This window comes from Leguminivora glycinivorella, chromosome Z (genome assembly GCF_023078275.1).
Source record: "Leguminivora glycinivorella isolate SPB_JAAS2020 chromosome Z, LegGlyc_1.1, whole genome shotgun sequence".
Lineage (NCBI taxonomy): Eukaryota > Metazoa > Arthropoda > Insecta > Lepidoptera > Tortricidae > Leguminivora > Leguminivora glycinivorella.
The window spans coordinates 841,317-856,134 of NC_062998.1; the positions used below are offsets into that span (position 1 = coordinate 841,317).

Here is a 14,818-nt window from a genome sequence, read left to right on the forward strand (position 1 = left end):
CTGCCATGTAGCACAAGAGTGCTTGTCACGACTACTCCAACGAGTCCAAACTCGACGGTTTTATCTTGTTTAATTTAGGAGTTCTTATAGCCACCTTCCGACTCCATCTTGAGACCCTGGCTGCTATGTAGCACAAGAGTGCTTGTCACGACTATTCCAACGAGTCCAAACTCGACGGTTTTATCTTGTTTAGTGTAGGAGTTCTTATAGCCACCTTCCGACTCCATCTTGAGACCCTGGCTGCCATGTAGCACAAGAGTGCTTGTCACGACTATTCCAACGAGTCCAAACTTGACGGTTTTATCTTGTTTTGTTTAGGAGTTCTTATGGCCACCTTCCGAGTCCATCTTGAGACCCTGGCTGCCATGTAGCACAAAAGTGCTTGTCACAACTACTCCAACGGGTCCAAACTCGACGGTTTTATCTTGTTTAGTTTAGGAGTTCTCATAGCCACCTTCCGACTCCATCTTGAGACCCTGGCTACCATGTAGCACAAGAGTGCTTGTGACGACTATTCCAACGAATCCAAACTCGACGGTTTTATCTTGTTTCGTTTAGTAGTTCCTATGGCCACCTTCCGACTCCATCTTGAGACCCTGGCTGCCATGTAGCACAAGAGTGCTTGTCAAGACTATTCAAACGAGTCCAAACTCGACGGTTTTATCTTGTTTTGTTAAGTAGTTCCTATGGCCACCTTCCGACTCTATCTTGAGACCTTGGCTGTCATGTAGCACAGAAGTGCTTGTCAAGACTATTCAAATGACATAGTAATTACACTCATATCAAATTTTATCGAAACCGGTTAAATAGAAATGTTCAGTTATTTATATAGCTGACTGTACGTATCAAAACAATTCATTGACATCCAACATACATAATTATGTCTGCAAAGCTTCAGCTCAATTTGAATTCGGGAAGTTGGTCAAACTTAGATCTAAAGTTTTGTTTCGGAATCGGGTAGTGGTTGATTCATTTTATCGCTGACTGTACTTTTTTCCACGAGCAACTAATATTCATCAAGACCTTTCTAAAAACCCCAAACATAGTAAGTTTACGCTATTTTGTCACAGAGTACTCATAAGCATCTCCAGTCTCCATCATCAGATCAGCTTCAAGTTACCATAATATTGCATTGTCATCGGGTTTTGATATGTATTGTGTGCCAAGTTTCAGCTTAATCAGAAATCGGGAAGTGGGCCAAATTTAGCTTCTACGTTTTGATGGACACTAACATACTAACAAGTGAAGTAGAATAAAAGCTTTTAAAAACACAGTTCAAGTTGATAATCAAAACCAAGTGCGAGTTCGAAAAACTCGCGCGGCTGTCAGATGGTGTTGATGTCATTTCAAGCCAGTCTTCTCCGAGACCACAGGGACAACGCCGTTCCTGAAACGTTGGAAGTCAGTTTAATATGTAGTCATACGCGATTAAGTCCCGATTTTTAAAAATAATTATGTTTAATAATCGTGAAATTTTAAATCAGTGATCAACAGAATCGTTCAAAAAACATATCAACAAATTATCAATAAGTAGTCTAAAAAAGTTCAATAACACCTAACGAGTAATGTACAGCATCAAGATGAATGGTCGCCCGTATTCCTAGCGAGGGCCTTTCATCTTTAACACGACAGTTAATTAATTAACAAGAAAAAACCTGTTTGAGACTTGAATAAAATTGAGCTACTACTAGAACTGCAGATTTTAATTGGTCGCTTTTATAATCGATGTATCATTTTCCATCCATTTAGTTAATACTTAGGCCGTTTTCACATTATCCGATCCGATATCGGATGTAGGATATCGGTCCGACATCCGATATCGGATCGGATAATGTGAAAACGGCCTTAAGCGGAGCAGTGGTAGCGGGCGCGGGGTGAGATGAGTCATGGGCAATGAGCAAGGTTAATTTTATAGCCACGATTTACGATTTATAAAATTCACAAGTTTGAAGATTTTGTTTCAATATACCAATACAAACACAGTTTTCTAATTTAATTTTCGCAATAAGTTTAGTACCTAATCGAATTGTGTAATATTTATTTTATTCGTAGTAAAAGTTTCAACACTTCGATTTCTCTTCAAACAGGCATTCATATTCTTTAGCAAAACAACACATTGACAGTAAAATGCAGTCGACATTATTATTGGTTTGGTTAGTGTGCTTTTGTGCGGGCTATATGAACCCTCGGCTGCAGAGGTGGCTGGATGAAACCCGGCGCAGGAGGTTCCTGCCCGCCACTCTCGGCACTTTCGATGACAGCGCCGAGCCGCTGCCGGACGCTAACCAGCCGCCGGAGTACACCTACCAGTCGCTACAGGACGCCAACCAGTCACCAGAAGACACCAACCAGCCGACAGACGCCACCAACCAGCCGCCAGACTCTCCCAATCACAACAACACAAGTAAGGCTCGCCTCTTATTCCTACACACTTCAGAACGATCTCCGATACCGCGCCGAACAAATCTAATGTCGGTCTATTTATTGTATATGCAGAATAAACAGTATATAATTATAAGAGCAGTGTTAACTCTTCTCGCAAACGGACGCGTACCGTAACGTTTGTTGGAAGAGTTACTACTGGTCTTATACTATGCCGATATCGCCGCTTAATTTGCACTTGGCAGCGACAAGCGGCATCATGGCAGTATGCATTGCCTCTAAATGTGTCGCTTAACTTCAAACTTTTTTGATTATCTTTCAGATCAATATTATATCTTTTATTCAATTCAAATACCACCGTGCCAGACAATCCAAAAGTGCTACGGGCGTGGGATGATGTGGGCTGCAGCAGGGTTAGCACATGATTGCCGCGAGAATATGTCGCCGCGAGATAGACTACCCGTCCTTATGTCATTAACACTTTCGCTACCAAGAACCCGACTGTCGGGCACACCGCTCGTAGAAGCGTAGCCGATTACATGGGTTTCCCCGTATGTAGCGAAAATGTCGTAGCGCCGCGTAGAGCCCGGTTTCGAAAGTGTTAATACAGAAGAAGACGTGTGATCTATCTCGCGCTGACATAATCCCGCGGCAATCATGTGCGAGGCCTGCAGAGCTGTGCTTGGTGGTCTTGTCAATCGTTCTGTGGCTGTTGACCGGGCTAGGCTTTTGGCTGTATCAGAGCCAGAGTCCGGAGCATGGTTACACGCGCTACCTTCGCCTCAATTATGTACTTTGCTCGACAGTGACTCTTTGCGGGTGTCCGTTGCTCTCCGCTTGGGCTGCGATGTATGTCAACCACATTTATGCATTTGCGGTTCCATGGTGGAGGCTAACGGACATCATGCTTTCAGTTGCCGTCGTTGTACGGGCAGGCATCCGCGTCACCATGGCATCAACGACATCGTCCAGAGGGCACTAAAGTCGGCTGGTGTGCCGTCCGTTCTTGAGTCTTAGCCGCACGGATGGAAAGCGCCCCGATTAGTGATGTGCCGTTCCCGGGCATATTCCCCAAGCGGGAATATGCCCGGAAACGTGCCCGGGAATATGCCCCCTCAACGGAAATATAGGGGAATATTGACATATAGTATTTATACATATTTTATTTTTTAGGATTACGTCAAAAATAGCTTTTTACACCGTTTAACAAGATATTAGATCATGTAACTTATACTGAAAAGTAAATTCCTATACTCTTGGGCATATTCCCATTCTTCCCGGGAATATTTCCAAAGATGCTGGAAATATTCCCCTGATCAAAATAAAACAAATGATACAAATGTACCTGTACATACTCAATAAACAAAACTGCTAAAAATCTTCATAGTTGTTAATATTATATATATTATAATAATTTAGGTATATAAAAATCGATACTTATGCAAGTGTCTTTAACTGACCGATTTAGTAACTCATCAACGCAGATACAAAAGTACAATAGCTAGAAATGTAATTTTTTATAACAATAAATTGCATTTATAAAGTGAGGAAAAGATTTTGAAAATTTCACCCCTAAGGGGTTAAAAGGGGATGAAAGTTTGTATGGGTCAGAAATTATTTTTTGGGTTAAGAAATTGAAACTTCGTGGACAACATTATAGATACATATTTTAAATTTTAAAATATATTAAAATTAGTGGAAAAATCGTTTTCGGATTGCAGTCCCATAAGAGGATTAAGAAAAGGATGAAAATTTGTATGAAGGATCTAGTTTGATTTTAAGCTAACAACTTGAAACTTCTTTAAATGGTCGTTTAGTATGAAACTAGAAAAGTTATTTATATCGCATATTTAGTGTTATTCAACCCCTAAAGGCCTTAAACAGGGGGTGAAAGTTTATAGAGGGACAAATTTTGTCTCAATATAGGAAAATATTAGAAAACTTTAAAGGGTTTTTGAAAAGGTAATACCTAACGGAATACCACCTAACTCCTTTAAGATTTTAAAATGAATACAAATTCATATGGGGTAAAACATGCAGGGTTAAGGATTGTAAATAATTTAGGATTTTACTCGTAAAACTTCGCTAAAAGGTAGGTTGTACATTTAATATAAAAAATATAAAAATCCATGCGTACGTATACAACCAACAGCTCGTATATAAATAATCACATCATCATCCTCCTTGCGTTATCCCGGCATTCACCACAGCTCACTAGCCTGGGGTCAGCTTTGGCAACTAATCCCAAGATTTGGCGTAGGCACAAAAATCACATATGAAGTATTAAAAAAATTGAATTTAGTTTAAATAATACAGGGTGATCAAACCAAAACCGCCAGTAAGGATAAGTCAAGAAACTATGAGAGACATCTGTTTTAGATGCCATGTGACATCGATTTTAAATTTAATAATAATGACATTATTTTTTTTTCTCTCATACATAACCGGAAATCGAACCTGTTCGAAGTCATGTACACAATGTTAGGTATAATTTTAGAAGATCTTGTTAAAATCATAATTTTCTTGAATGCCTGATGAAGAGCCTCCATATGACTCTTTAATTTAAACTTGAAAACGAAATTATACATTGCGGATTTATTTTTCAATATTCCCTTCTCAGGGGAATATTTCCGGGAAGGAGGGAATATGCCCGGGAATATTTCCAGTGGGAATATTCCCATTCCCGGGAATATTCCCACGGCACATCACTAGCCCCGATGGCCTGACTTTGATCCCGTGGGAGAGTGGGCGGTGTTTGGTGTGGGACGCTACGTGTGTCAACACTTTCGCCGCTTCTCACATTGGGCGCACAACCCGCAGCGCTGGGGCTGCGGCGGAATTCCAGGCAGCGTCAAAGCGGCAGAAGTATGCGCCCTTGGGCCCGGGGTACTTTTTTGTTCCTTTTGCGATGGAGACGGCGGGCTGCTGGGGCGCGGACGCGAAACATTTTGGGCATGACGTGGGCCGTCGACTTAGGTTAAAGGGAGAAGACCCGCGCTCCGAATCGTTTCTGGTGCAAAGGCTGGCCATAGCGATCCAACGGGGTAATGCCGCAAGTGTTATGGGCACTTTTGCACCGGAGGCGGTGCGGAGCGGTGTTGACTAATTCCTGTTTGTAATTATTTTTAGTTCAGGTTTTTTTTTGACATGAATAAATAGTTTTCCTAAATAATTTAATTTAATTTTAATTTCAATTTATTTATTCAATTCAGACATCAAATGGTCCAAGAAATGTGTTAGTTAAGTCGCTTATTATCTATGTTTGTAACAAAATTAAACAAGTAATATTTAATAATTAATAATTAAAAGTGACTTCGTCCTCTGACTCATTGCCCATAACAGCGGACAATCTAGCTTATTTGCTATCATGTTTAGAATGCTGTTGCTACTGCCGCGCACTCTGTCAAGCATTGAGGTAGTTTTCTTGCGCCACACAGCATCGAAGCCATCTGTGCGCGCCTCTGCAAACATGGTCGACGCGCTGCAGAAACGCGGCAGTCTCAACCAGGGACCGGTCCGCTATCCCTTATACTGGGTTTTGTATGGGTATTTCGTTAGGCTTAACTTACCCTAGCCTTTTGACGCGATACCCTTTCATTTTGCTTTTAAAGCCCTAACGAAAGCGCTTACCTAAAATAGCCGAATACCCTTTCAAAACCCTTATCATCGGCTTAGCCTAACGCCATAAGGGTAAGCCTTATATTGGGTTTTATTTGCTTTCCCTTATAGAGCATATCGTGCGAGTTTAAATCCTGTACCTCGCTCATAAAGCACACATTACTCCGAACGAAATAATAACATACGATCGTTACCTACGGCGGCACTGTGTGTTATATTTGAGCGTTTCTGTTTGATGGAAACGGCTGTAGATAAAATAAGGTACAATTTTCAATACCAAATACTTATAGTTATGATAGGCTGCTTTTTAGGGTTCCGTAGTCAACTAGGAACCCTTATAGTTTCGCCATCTCTGTCTGTCCGTCCGTCCGTCCGTCCGTCCGTCCGTCCGTCCGTCCGTCCGTCCGTCCGTCCGTCCGTCCGTCCGTCCGTCCGTCCGTCCGTCCGTCTGTCCATCCGTCCGTCCGTCCGCGGATAATCTCAGTAACCGTTAGCACTAGAAAGCTGAAATTTGGTCCCAATATGTATATCAATCACGCCAACAAAGTGCAAAAATAAAAAATGGAAAAAAATGTTTTATTAGGGTACCCCCCCTACATGTAAAGTGGGGGCTGATAATTTTTTTTCATTCCAACCCCAACGTGTGATATATTGTTGGATAGGTATTTAAAAATGAATAAGGGTTTATTAAGATTGTTTTTAGGGTTTCGTAGTCAACTAGGAACCCTTATAGTTTCGCCATGTCTGTCTGTCCGTCCGTCCGTCCGTCCGTCCGTCCGTCCGTCCGTCCGCGGATAATCTCAGTAACCGTTAGCACTAGAAAGCTGAAATTTGGTACCAATATGTATATTAATCACGCCAACAAAGTGCAAAAATAAAAAATGGATAAAAATGTTTCATTAGGGTACCCCCCGTACATGTAAAGTGGGGGCTGATTTTTTTTTTTCATTCTAACCCCAACGTGTGATATATTGTTGGATAGGTATTAAAAAATGAATAAGGGTTTGCTAAGATCGTTTTTTGATAATATTAATATTTTCGGAAATAATCGCTCCTAAAGGAAAAAAAAGTGCGTCCCCCCCCTCTAACTTTTGAACCATATGTTTAAAAAATATGAAAAAAATCACAAAAGTAGAACTTTATAAATACTTTCTAGGAAAATTGTTTTGAACTCGATAGGTTCAGTGGTTTTTGAGAAAAATGCGGAAAACTACGGAACCCTACACTGAGCTTTGCCCGACACGCTCTTGGCCGGTTTTTTGATAATATTTTCGGAAATAATCGCTCCTAAAGGAAAAAAAAGTGCGTCCCCCCCCCCCCTCTAACTTTTGAACCATAAGTTTAAAAAATATGAAAAAAATCACAAAAGTAGAACTTTGTAAAGACTTTCTAGGAAAATTGTTTTGAACTTGATAGGTTCAGTAGTTTTTGAGAAAAATATGGAAAACTTCGGAACCCTACACTGAGCATGGCCCGACACGCTCTTGCCCGGTTTTTTTTATCGGACTTGTCTTGATGAGTACCCGAAGTCTAGCTGATGCTGCTGACCCTGGCTGCACCTAGGGGAACTCGGGTTTAGTGTAATACAGGCAAACGCTGTTTTCGTCATCGGACTTGTCTTGATCAGTACTCGAGTGAGCAGTACCCGAAGTCCAGCTGATGCTGAACCCTAGCTGCACCTAGGGGAACTCGGGTTTAGTGTAACACAGGCAAACGCTGTTTTCGTCATCGGACTTGTCTTGATGAGTACTCGAGTGAGCAGTACCCGAAATCCAGCTGATGCTGAACCCTGGCTGCACCTAGGGGAACTCGGGTTTAGTGTAACCCAGGCAAACGCTGTTTTCGTCATCGGACTTGTCTTGATGAGTACTCGAGTGAGCAGTACCCGAAGTGTAGCTGATGCTGAACTCTGTTTGCACCTAGGGGGACCCGGGTTTAGTGTAACACAGGCAAACGCTGTTTTCGTCATTGGACTTGTCTTAATGAGTATTTGGGTGTGCTGTAGCCTGTACCCAAGATAGAGCTGATGCTGAAACCTGGCTGTACCTAGGGGAACTCGGGTTTGGTGTAACATAGGCAAACGCTGTTTGCGTCATCGGACTTATCTTGACGAGGACTTGGGTGCGCAATAGCCAAGACAGCGCTGTAGCTGAGCCCTGGCGGCAACTCTGGTTTCGGTGCATTATAATATAGAAATATTTCATGCAATGTCAAGTTAGGCATAAAACATAATATTAACTGAACAAAAATCCTACCAGAAGTGAATATTAACATCAAGTGAGTGCAGAGCTAGTCTCCACCGAGATAAGACGTGTCCACGCAGTGCGCAGCGCAAATCCAGTATACTAAGACCCCTTCCTTACGGCGTTTACCCAGACCTCTGGCGTCTAGTTACGCTGGACGCTTCGGAACGCCGTCCTACAGCAAGACCCCTCGCTTACGGCGAAGACACGGGCGACCAGCGTCTCGCACAACGGGTTCTTGGATCTACGCGTAATTATACCCATATTTTTTACTTTTCTCTAACTTGCTTTGACAAATAAACATTAAAATGGCAATTCATTGTGCCGGCTGTCCTAAAGCTATAACATCCTCACAAAAGTTGACTTGCTCTGTATGCAAGGACAACTACCATCCAGAATGTGTATGTAAAGACTACCGCAGTTTATCTAAGAGTGCGATTAGCAGCTGGATATGCCCAAGTTGCCAAAGCAAAGTACCTAAAACCGACAACTCCAACACACCGGTTCGATTTAATATCGTCGCCATAGACACGTCGAAAGTGAGCCTGCGTCCGCAGAATCGCGAGTCGGAAAAGCGATCACAGGATCTGGCGCCCTCCCGCGACAATGACGCGCTAGCGGGACTCACCAGAGAGATCAAGTTGTTACGCGACGACATAGCAGAGGTAAAGAAATCACTTAGTAGCTTATCAAACTCTGTGGAAACCTGTGTAGCCCGCTTAGATGAATACGACGCCAGGCTCGCCAGCTCAAATGTTCGAATTCAGGCTCTGGAAGATAAGGAGCTAGAGAACTCTCTACTTCGTCAGAAGGTCACCCTACTAGAGGAGCGAATTAACACTCAGGCGCAATACATGGTGCAGAATGAAATTGAAATCCAAGGTATTAATGAGCATGCGCATGAAAATCTATTTCATATAGTAAGTGTGGCAACCTCTAAAATCGGAATCGAGCTGACAGAATTGGACGTGGATGACATAGCGCGCGTCGGACCCCGCCGAGGCGCTGCCACCCAGAACTTGGAGTCTTCTCTGCCACGGCCGGTCGTCCTCCGCTTTGTACGACACATGAAACGCCAAGATTTTCTTAAAGCGGCTAAGTCCAGGCGAAATATTACTTCTGCGGACTTAGAAGTAGAGGGCCGTAGTAATAAATTATACTTCAATGAGAGGCTTACGAAAGAAAACAGGCACTTATTTCGTCAGGCTAGACAGCAAAAGACAGCACAGGGCTACAAATACTGCTGGACCTCAAAAGGACGCATCTTTATGCGCAAGAGAGAAGGCGGTCCTGCCATCGAGATACGAGGTTCGTGTCAATATTAGCTGATAGTCTTTGTTACCGTTTGGTGTTGTTTTTAGAATAATTTAGCTTTAACCTAGTAAGATATTACTTATTAATTTGTATAAATTTTAACGCATCAACCATTTACACACACTATCCACGCACCTTTTCGTACTCGCACACTCCCTCACATACCCATGCAACAAATAAAAGTTTATATGGAGAAAGTATACCGACTCCAAAGGTGAACCACACTACAGAATCACTATCGTTATGGCCTGGTCTTGAAGTTTTATATTTTCTTATATATTTAAACAGCTATAGCAACACATGAAATAAGCGCTGATATAGATCTAGCTGTTGCCATAAACTGTCAAAGACTTGGATCTTTGGAAGATATTGAGTCATATTTTGCAAATGACGGCTCTCTTAAATGTATGACCGTCAACATTAGAAGTCTTCAACGAAACTTTGACGCATTCGAAGTAGCACTAAAACGAACAAACACAGTTTTTGAGGTTATCATACTCACGGAATGTTGGCTAAAGAGCACTCAGTGATCAATCGCCTTCCAGGTTATAATTCCTATCACACGACCAAGTATATCAATAAAAGCGGAGGTGTAGTAATATATGTAAGGGAACATCTTAATGCCGTGGTTTCGGAACCATGTGTTGATGACGCCAATTGCCTCTCGGTCTCTATTTCTGATCAATTCAGATTTTTTGCAATTTACCGTTCCCCGTCCTTCCACAACATACAACCATTCCTTTACTCTCTTGATGTGGTGATAGGTGATGCCAAAGGGTTTAAAAACGTGTTGGTGGTCGGCGACATAAATATCGACATTACCGATTCTTTAAATAATCTATCCACTGACTATCTGCACTTAATGGCTATGCATGAGTTTCTTCCTGCTATTACTATTCCAACAAGAGATAACTCGTGTTTAGACCATATCTTTGTAAAATCTAAATCGCGTACACTTGGTGCGGTTTGTCAGTGTTCTATCACAGATCATGATATCGGCATGGCTTCAGTTTCGTATCCTGATAAAATAACCACCCAACGGTCACGTTGGCGAACAAAGACTGATTTTGCAGCGGCAGCATCGGAGTTGCGTTCGGCGGATTGGTCCAAGGTAATGAAATCTGTAAATGTGAACGAGGCGCTTTCACACTTCGACCAAGTCATTGCTGTAACTCTAAATAATAATACCAGTCGGGTGAAATTGAGCCGCTCTCAATTCAATCTAAAGCCTTGGATCACTCCTGGTTTAATCAGGTGTATGAGGCACAGGGATAAGCTGCACAGTAAAGCTCGAGCTGCTCCAAACGATATAAGCCTTCAGGTTGCATATAAGCGTTATAGGAATTTCTTTGACAGTCTCCTGTATAAACTTAAAAACGATTATCAGAGGAAACTATTAATGGAGGCCAGGGACAATCCAAAAAAATTATGGAAGTCCATTAAAAATCTCTGCCATTTTCGTAATCCTAATGACTTCGCTGATAAACTCACTAAATACATTATTTATCTTCCACTCCGAAAGAGTCTCTTAATATTTGTAACCAACATTTCGTGACGGTGGGTCAAAAGCTGGCTGTTGAAATTCTCAATAAGCTATCAGAAACCGAATCTTCTTTAGCCTCCAAAATAAAATTGAGTCATTCACCAGCCCACTCCCTGTTCCTCAGCCCAACTTATGTCAATGAAGTTTGTAAAATTATATCTGATCTTAAATCGGATAGTGCTCCAGGCTCAGATTCTGTCAAACCACTTTTCGTCAAAGAAATTAGGGATATTATCATTGAACCGATAACGTACATTTGCAATCTGAGTTTGATCTCTGGGTTTTCCCAGATAGCTTGTAGTTGGCCCAGGTATCTCCCATTTACAAAAACGGCTCTGAAACAAATCCCAAATAATTACCGTCCTATATCCTTACTCAGTGTTTTTTCAAAAATTTTGGAAAAAATTGTTAACACTCGCCTTACAAGCTTTCTCGATAAAAATAATATTCTCTCTCTCTCATTTTTAACTATTTGTTTGCAGAAAAACATTGAATTAGTTTCATATTTTAATTTGACATATTTATTTATTGATTGACATCACCATGTCAATCAATATTCTTTCAAAGTTTTAAACTGACTAAAGAGTTAATTATGTATACTTTTAATGTAGGTTTATTAGTTTTAGACCATATTTTATAATTGGCTAGCGACAATTTTTAAATTTTAAATTTAGTTTCTTAAATTCTCAAACATAGGTATATAAGCGGCCCTCACGTCCTCTTCACGTCCTCTCCTCTTTCGGCGAGCTGCGGACCGTGTATCTCTGCTTTTCAAGCGGCCTGAACGTGTGACCTCGTGAGCTGGCCTGTCTGCTGGGGGCTCCATACGACCAGTAGCGTTCGTATGGAGCCCCCAGCAGACAGGCCAGCTGTGCCTGGCGCTCGGGCGTGTGGGCTCCCTGCGAACGCTGCTGGTCGCTCGAACACGCAGGCTGCATCACCGCGCTGAGGCGTGGATCTGCGCGCCGCGCACGCTTGCCGCTGCGCGCTGGTGCTCCGTGTCATCCTAACCGCTGCACGCCATTACTCAGAGTCTTCCCACCCGTTGCGTGCCACTGCTTCGGAACACTATTTCGGTGTTCGTGCCCGCTGCGAGCCGCTGCTTCGGGACTTCGGAAAATTACCTGACTTTCACATACCTCATGTCATATCACCAATTGAAGAGCCGTATAATAAACTTACCTACCCCTCATTTTAGTATTTTATACAATCGTGATACAATACAAAGCTTTTCAGTCGAGTACCATGTTTAGGCCACGAAGCTCGCTGCACTGGCCTAATAGTACGGTACGAGAGTGAAAAGCTTAATTATATCACTATTGTATACAATACTTTTTCTACGAGTCATCATCTTCATCATCAATGGACGGAAATATCATCATTCATGGAAGTTAAAATTAATGTTAATAGAGTCGTTCACCGTTGTATCAACATTGAATTACCTAGCAACCAATTGTTTGTAATAACCGTCTCTGATTAGCCGATAACGCGACAGATAAAAAAAATGTGTTTTAGATGCAGGAAAATTTGCCAGGTATCGCAAATTAGTATAGAAATTGTATGAAGTTCTATTTTTGAAATTATTACAGTTAACTAAAGTCAACTATAATGAGCTTATTATAATTGAGTCGGAACTGCCATAGAGTATCCAACACTGAAAAGTTAGCACTTATAGTTTAGTCTGTGGTGTCCTAATTGACAGATTACAGTCGACAAGTAGAAAAACTTATTTTCATTTCATTTCACTTTTCAAATTCTCTTCACCCCTAGGACAGCGGTTACGCACTCTTGCAAAAGACTATTGTAAGAGTACGTAACGCTACAAACGCAAGGAGGACGATGATGATAAGATAGCAACACAAATGAATTATCGTATACCGTTAAGGTTTGAGGAGTTTCCTCAATTCTTCATGGATCCGATTATAAGAAATCGAAGCTAGACAAAATTTGACTTCAAAACTCAATATTCTTAACAAACAAATAAATGTCACTGTTCTGAACTTAAATGCATGCTATTCTTATAAATATACCAAAGTCACTATAAGTGTGCCGTTCAGATTTAAGGAGTTCCGTTCTGATCTTCATCAGCAGTTCTACTGCACCAGATGTCACTGTTCTGGACGTAAGTGCATGCTGTTCTTATTAAAATACCAAAGTCACTATAAGTGTGCCGTTCAGATTTGAGGAGTTCGGTTCTGACCATCATCATCAGCAGTTCCACTGCACCAAATGTCACTGTTCCGTACATAAATGCATGCTGTTCCTAACACAAAAAAATTACCATATGTGTGCCTTTCAGATTTGAGGAGTTCCCTCGATTTCTCCAGGATCCCATCATCAGAACTGGGTTCTGAGAAAAATGGGACCAATATCTGTATGCATAATATATACATTCAATCAAAAAAAAATTTCAAAATCGGTCCAGTAACGACGGAGATATCGTGGAACAAACATAAAAAAAACATACAAACGAATTGAGAACCGCCCTTCCTTGAGAGATTTGAGGCGGCGGTTAAAAAACAAGCGGAACAATACGAACATTTTGTCGCCATTTCATTATTTTTCAGACACAGCCTAATCTGGCAATCAGTCACAATTTAAAATAGTGTAAAACTCCGGTTCATTTTATATTTGACGCAGCAACAAGCCAAGCAAAAGCAATATTTGCTTTTTGTCCATTATTATTTACTAGACGTGCCCGCGCGGCTTCGCTCGCGCAAGTGATCGATATCCTATGGTTATGGTTATGGTTATGGTTATGGGCTCCGGTTTCCGCACTTAGCCTCAAAGATAGAGGCCATTGTGCGTGCTGTATTTGCCAGCTAGGGGTCTAGCCAGCCTAACTCCGCCCAGAAGCGCAGGATCCTCCTGGTGTCTCCACAGGCTTCTCGGAGTGACCTCGTCGTTTTGAGGATTTGAGCCCGTTGTGTGTTCACTCCCTCGCATTCCAGGATGACGTGGGCGACCGTTTCTTCGGCCGACAGGCATCCTCGACATAGAGGGCTGTCGGTCTTACCTATAACATGTAAATGTTTGTTAAGTGGGCAGTGTCCAGTAATGTTGCCTACGATTATTCGTAGCGATGCTCTATTCAGAGTTAGTAGGCGCTTTGTTAAGCGCGTATCCGGGTGTGGCACTACTTCCCGGGAATGTCTACAGGTACTGGTGTTTGCCCATTGTTCAGCGTGTTGTGTTCTGGTTTTTTGACGCATCCATGACCTGAGTTGACCAAACGGTAAGGGAAGCATCGGGATTGGCCCAGTCGCTTTCCGGTCCGAACCTTTTCTGGCCAGCTCGTCTGCTGCGTCGTTCCCTAGAGAGCCGCTGTGCCCCTTTATCCATTGTAGCGTGACTAGGTTGTTTGACCCTATCACCTCCAATGCTCGGTGGCACTCTAGTATGAGCCCGGACTGAATGGTCTTACTATCTAGGGCTCGCAGTACTGCAGCGCTGTCAGACACGATGCGTATCTCTTGGTTTGTGATACGTCGCTTAGCCACTGCGTTGGCAGCCTGTATAATGGCGAAGCATTCACATTGGTAGATGGAGCTATATTCGCCTAAGGCTGTTGAGATATGCGTGTTTATTTCGGGAGAATACACGCCCGCACCCGACCCTGTCTTGGTTTTAGAACCGTCGGTGTATATGCGTAGTTCGTGTATTCTCGACCAATCGTTTTCCTCCTCAACAAGTTGTATGTTGTATTTTCTGTTGAAGA

The 14,818-nt window shown here is 42.2% G+C and overlaps 1 protein-coding gene across 1 annotated transcript in view; it reads left to right on the forward strand.

The window, feature by feature from the left end:
• Positions 1–2,129: 2,129 nt before the first annotated feature.
• The window catches only part of LOC125240888, a 63,011-nt gene continuing 50,322 nt past the window's right edge, over positions 2,130–14,818 (forward strand). The window contains exon 1 of the mRNA XM_048149037.1: positions 2,130–2,404. Within this exon, the coding sequence (XP_048004994.1) occupies positions 2,179–2,404 (226 nt within the window). The 5' untranslated portion in view covers positions 2,130–2,178. The remainder of the gene's footprint in view (positions 2,405–14,818) is intronic.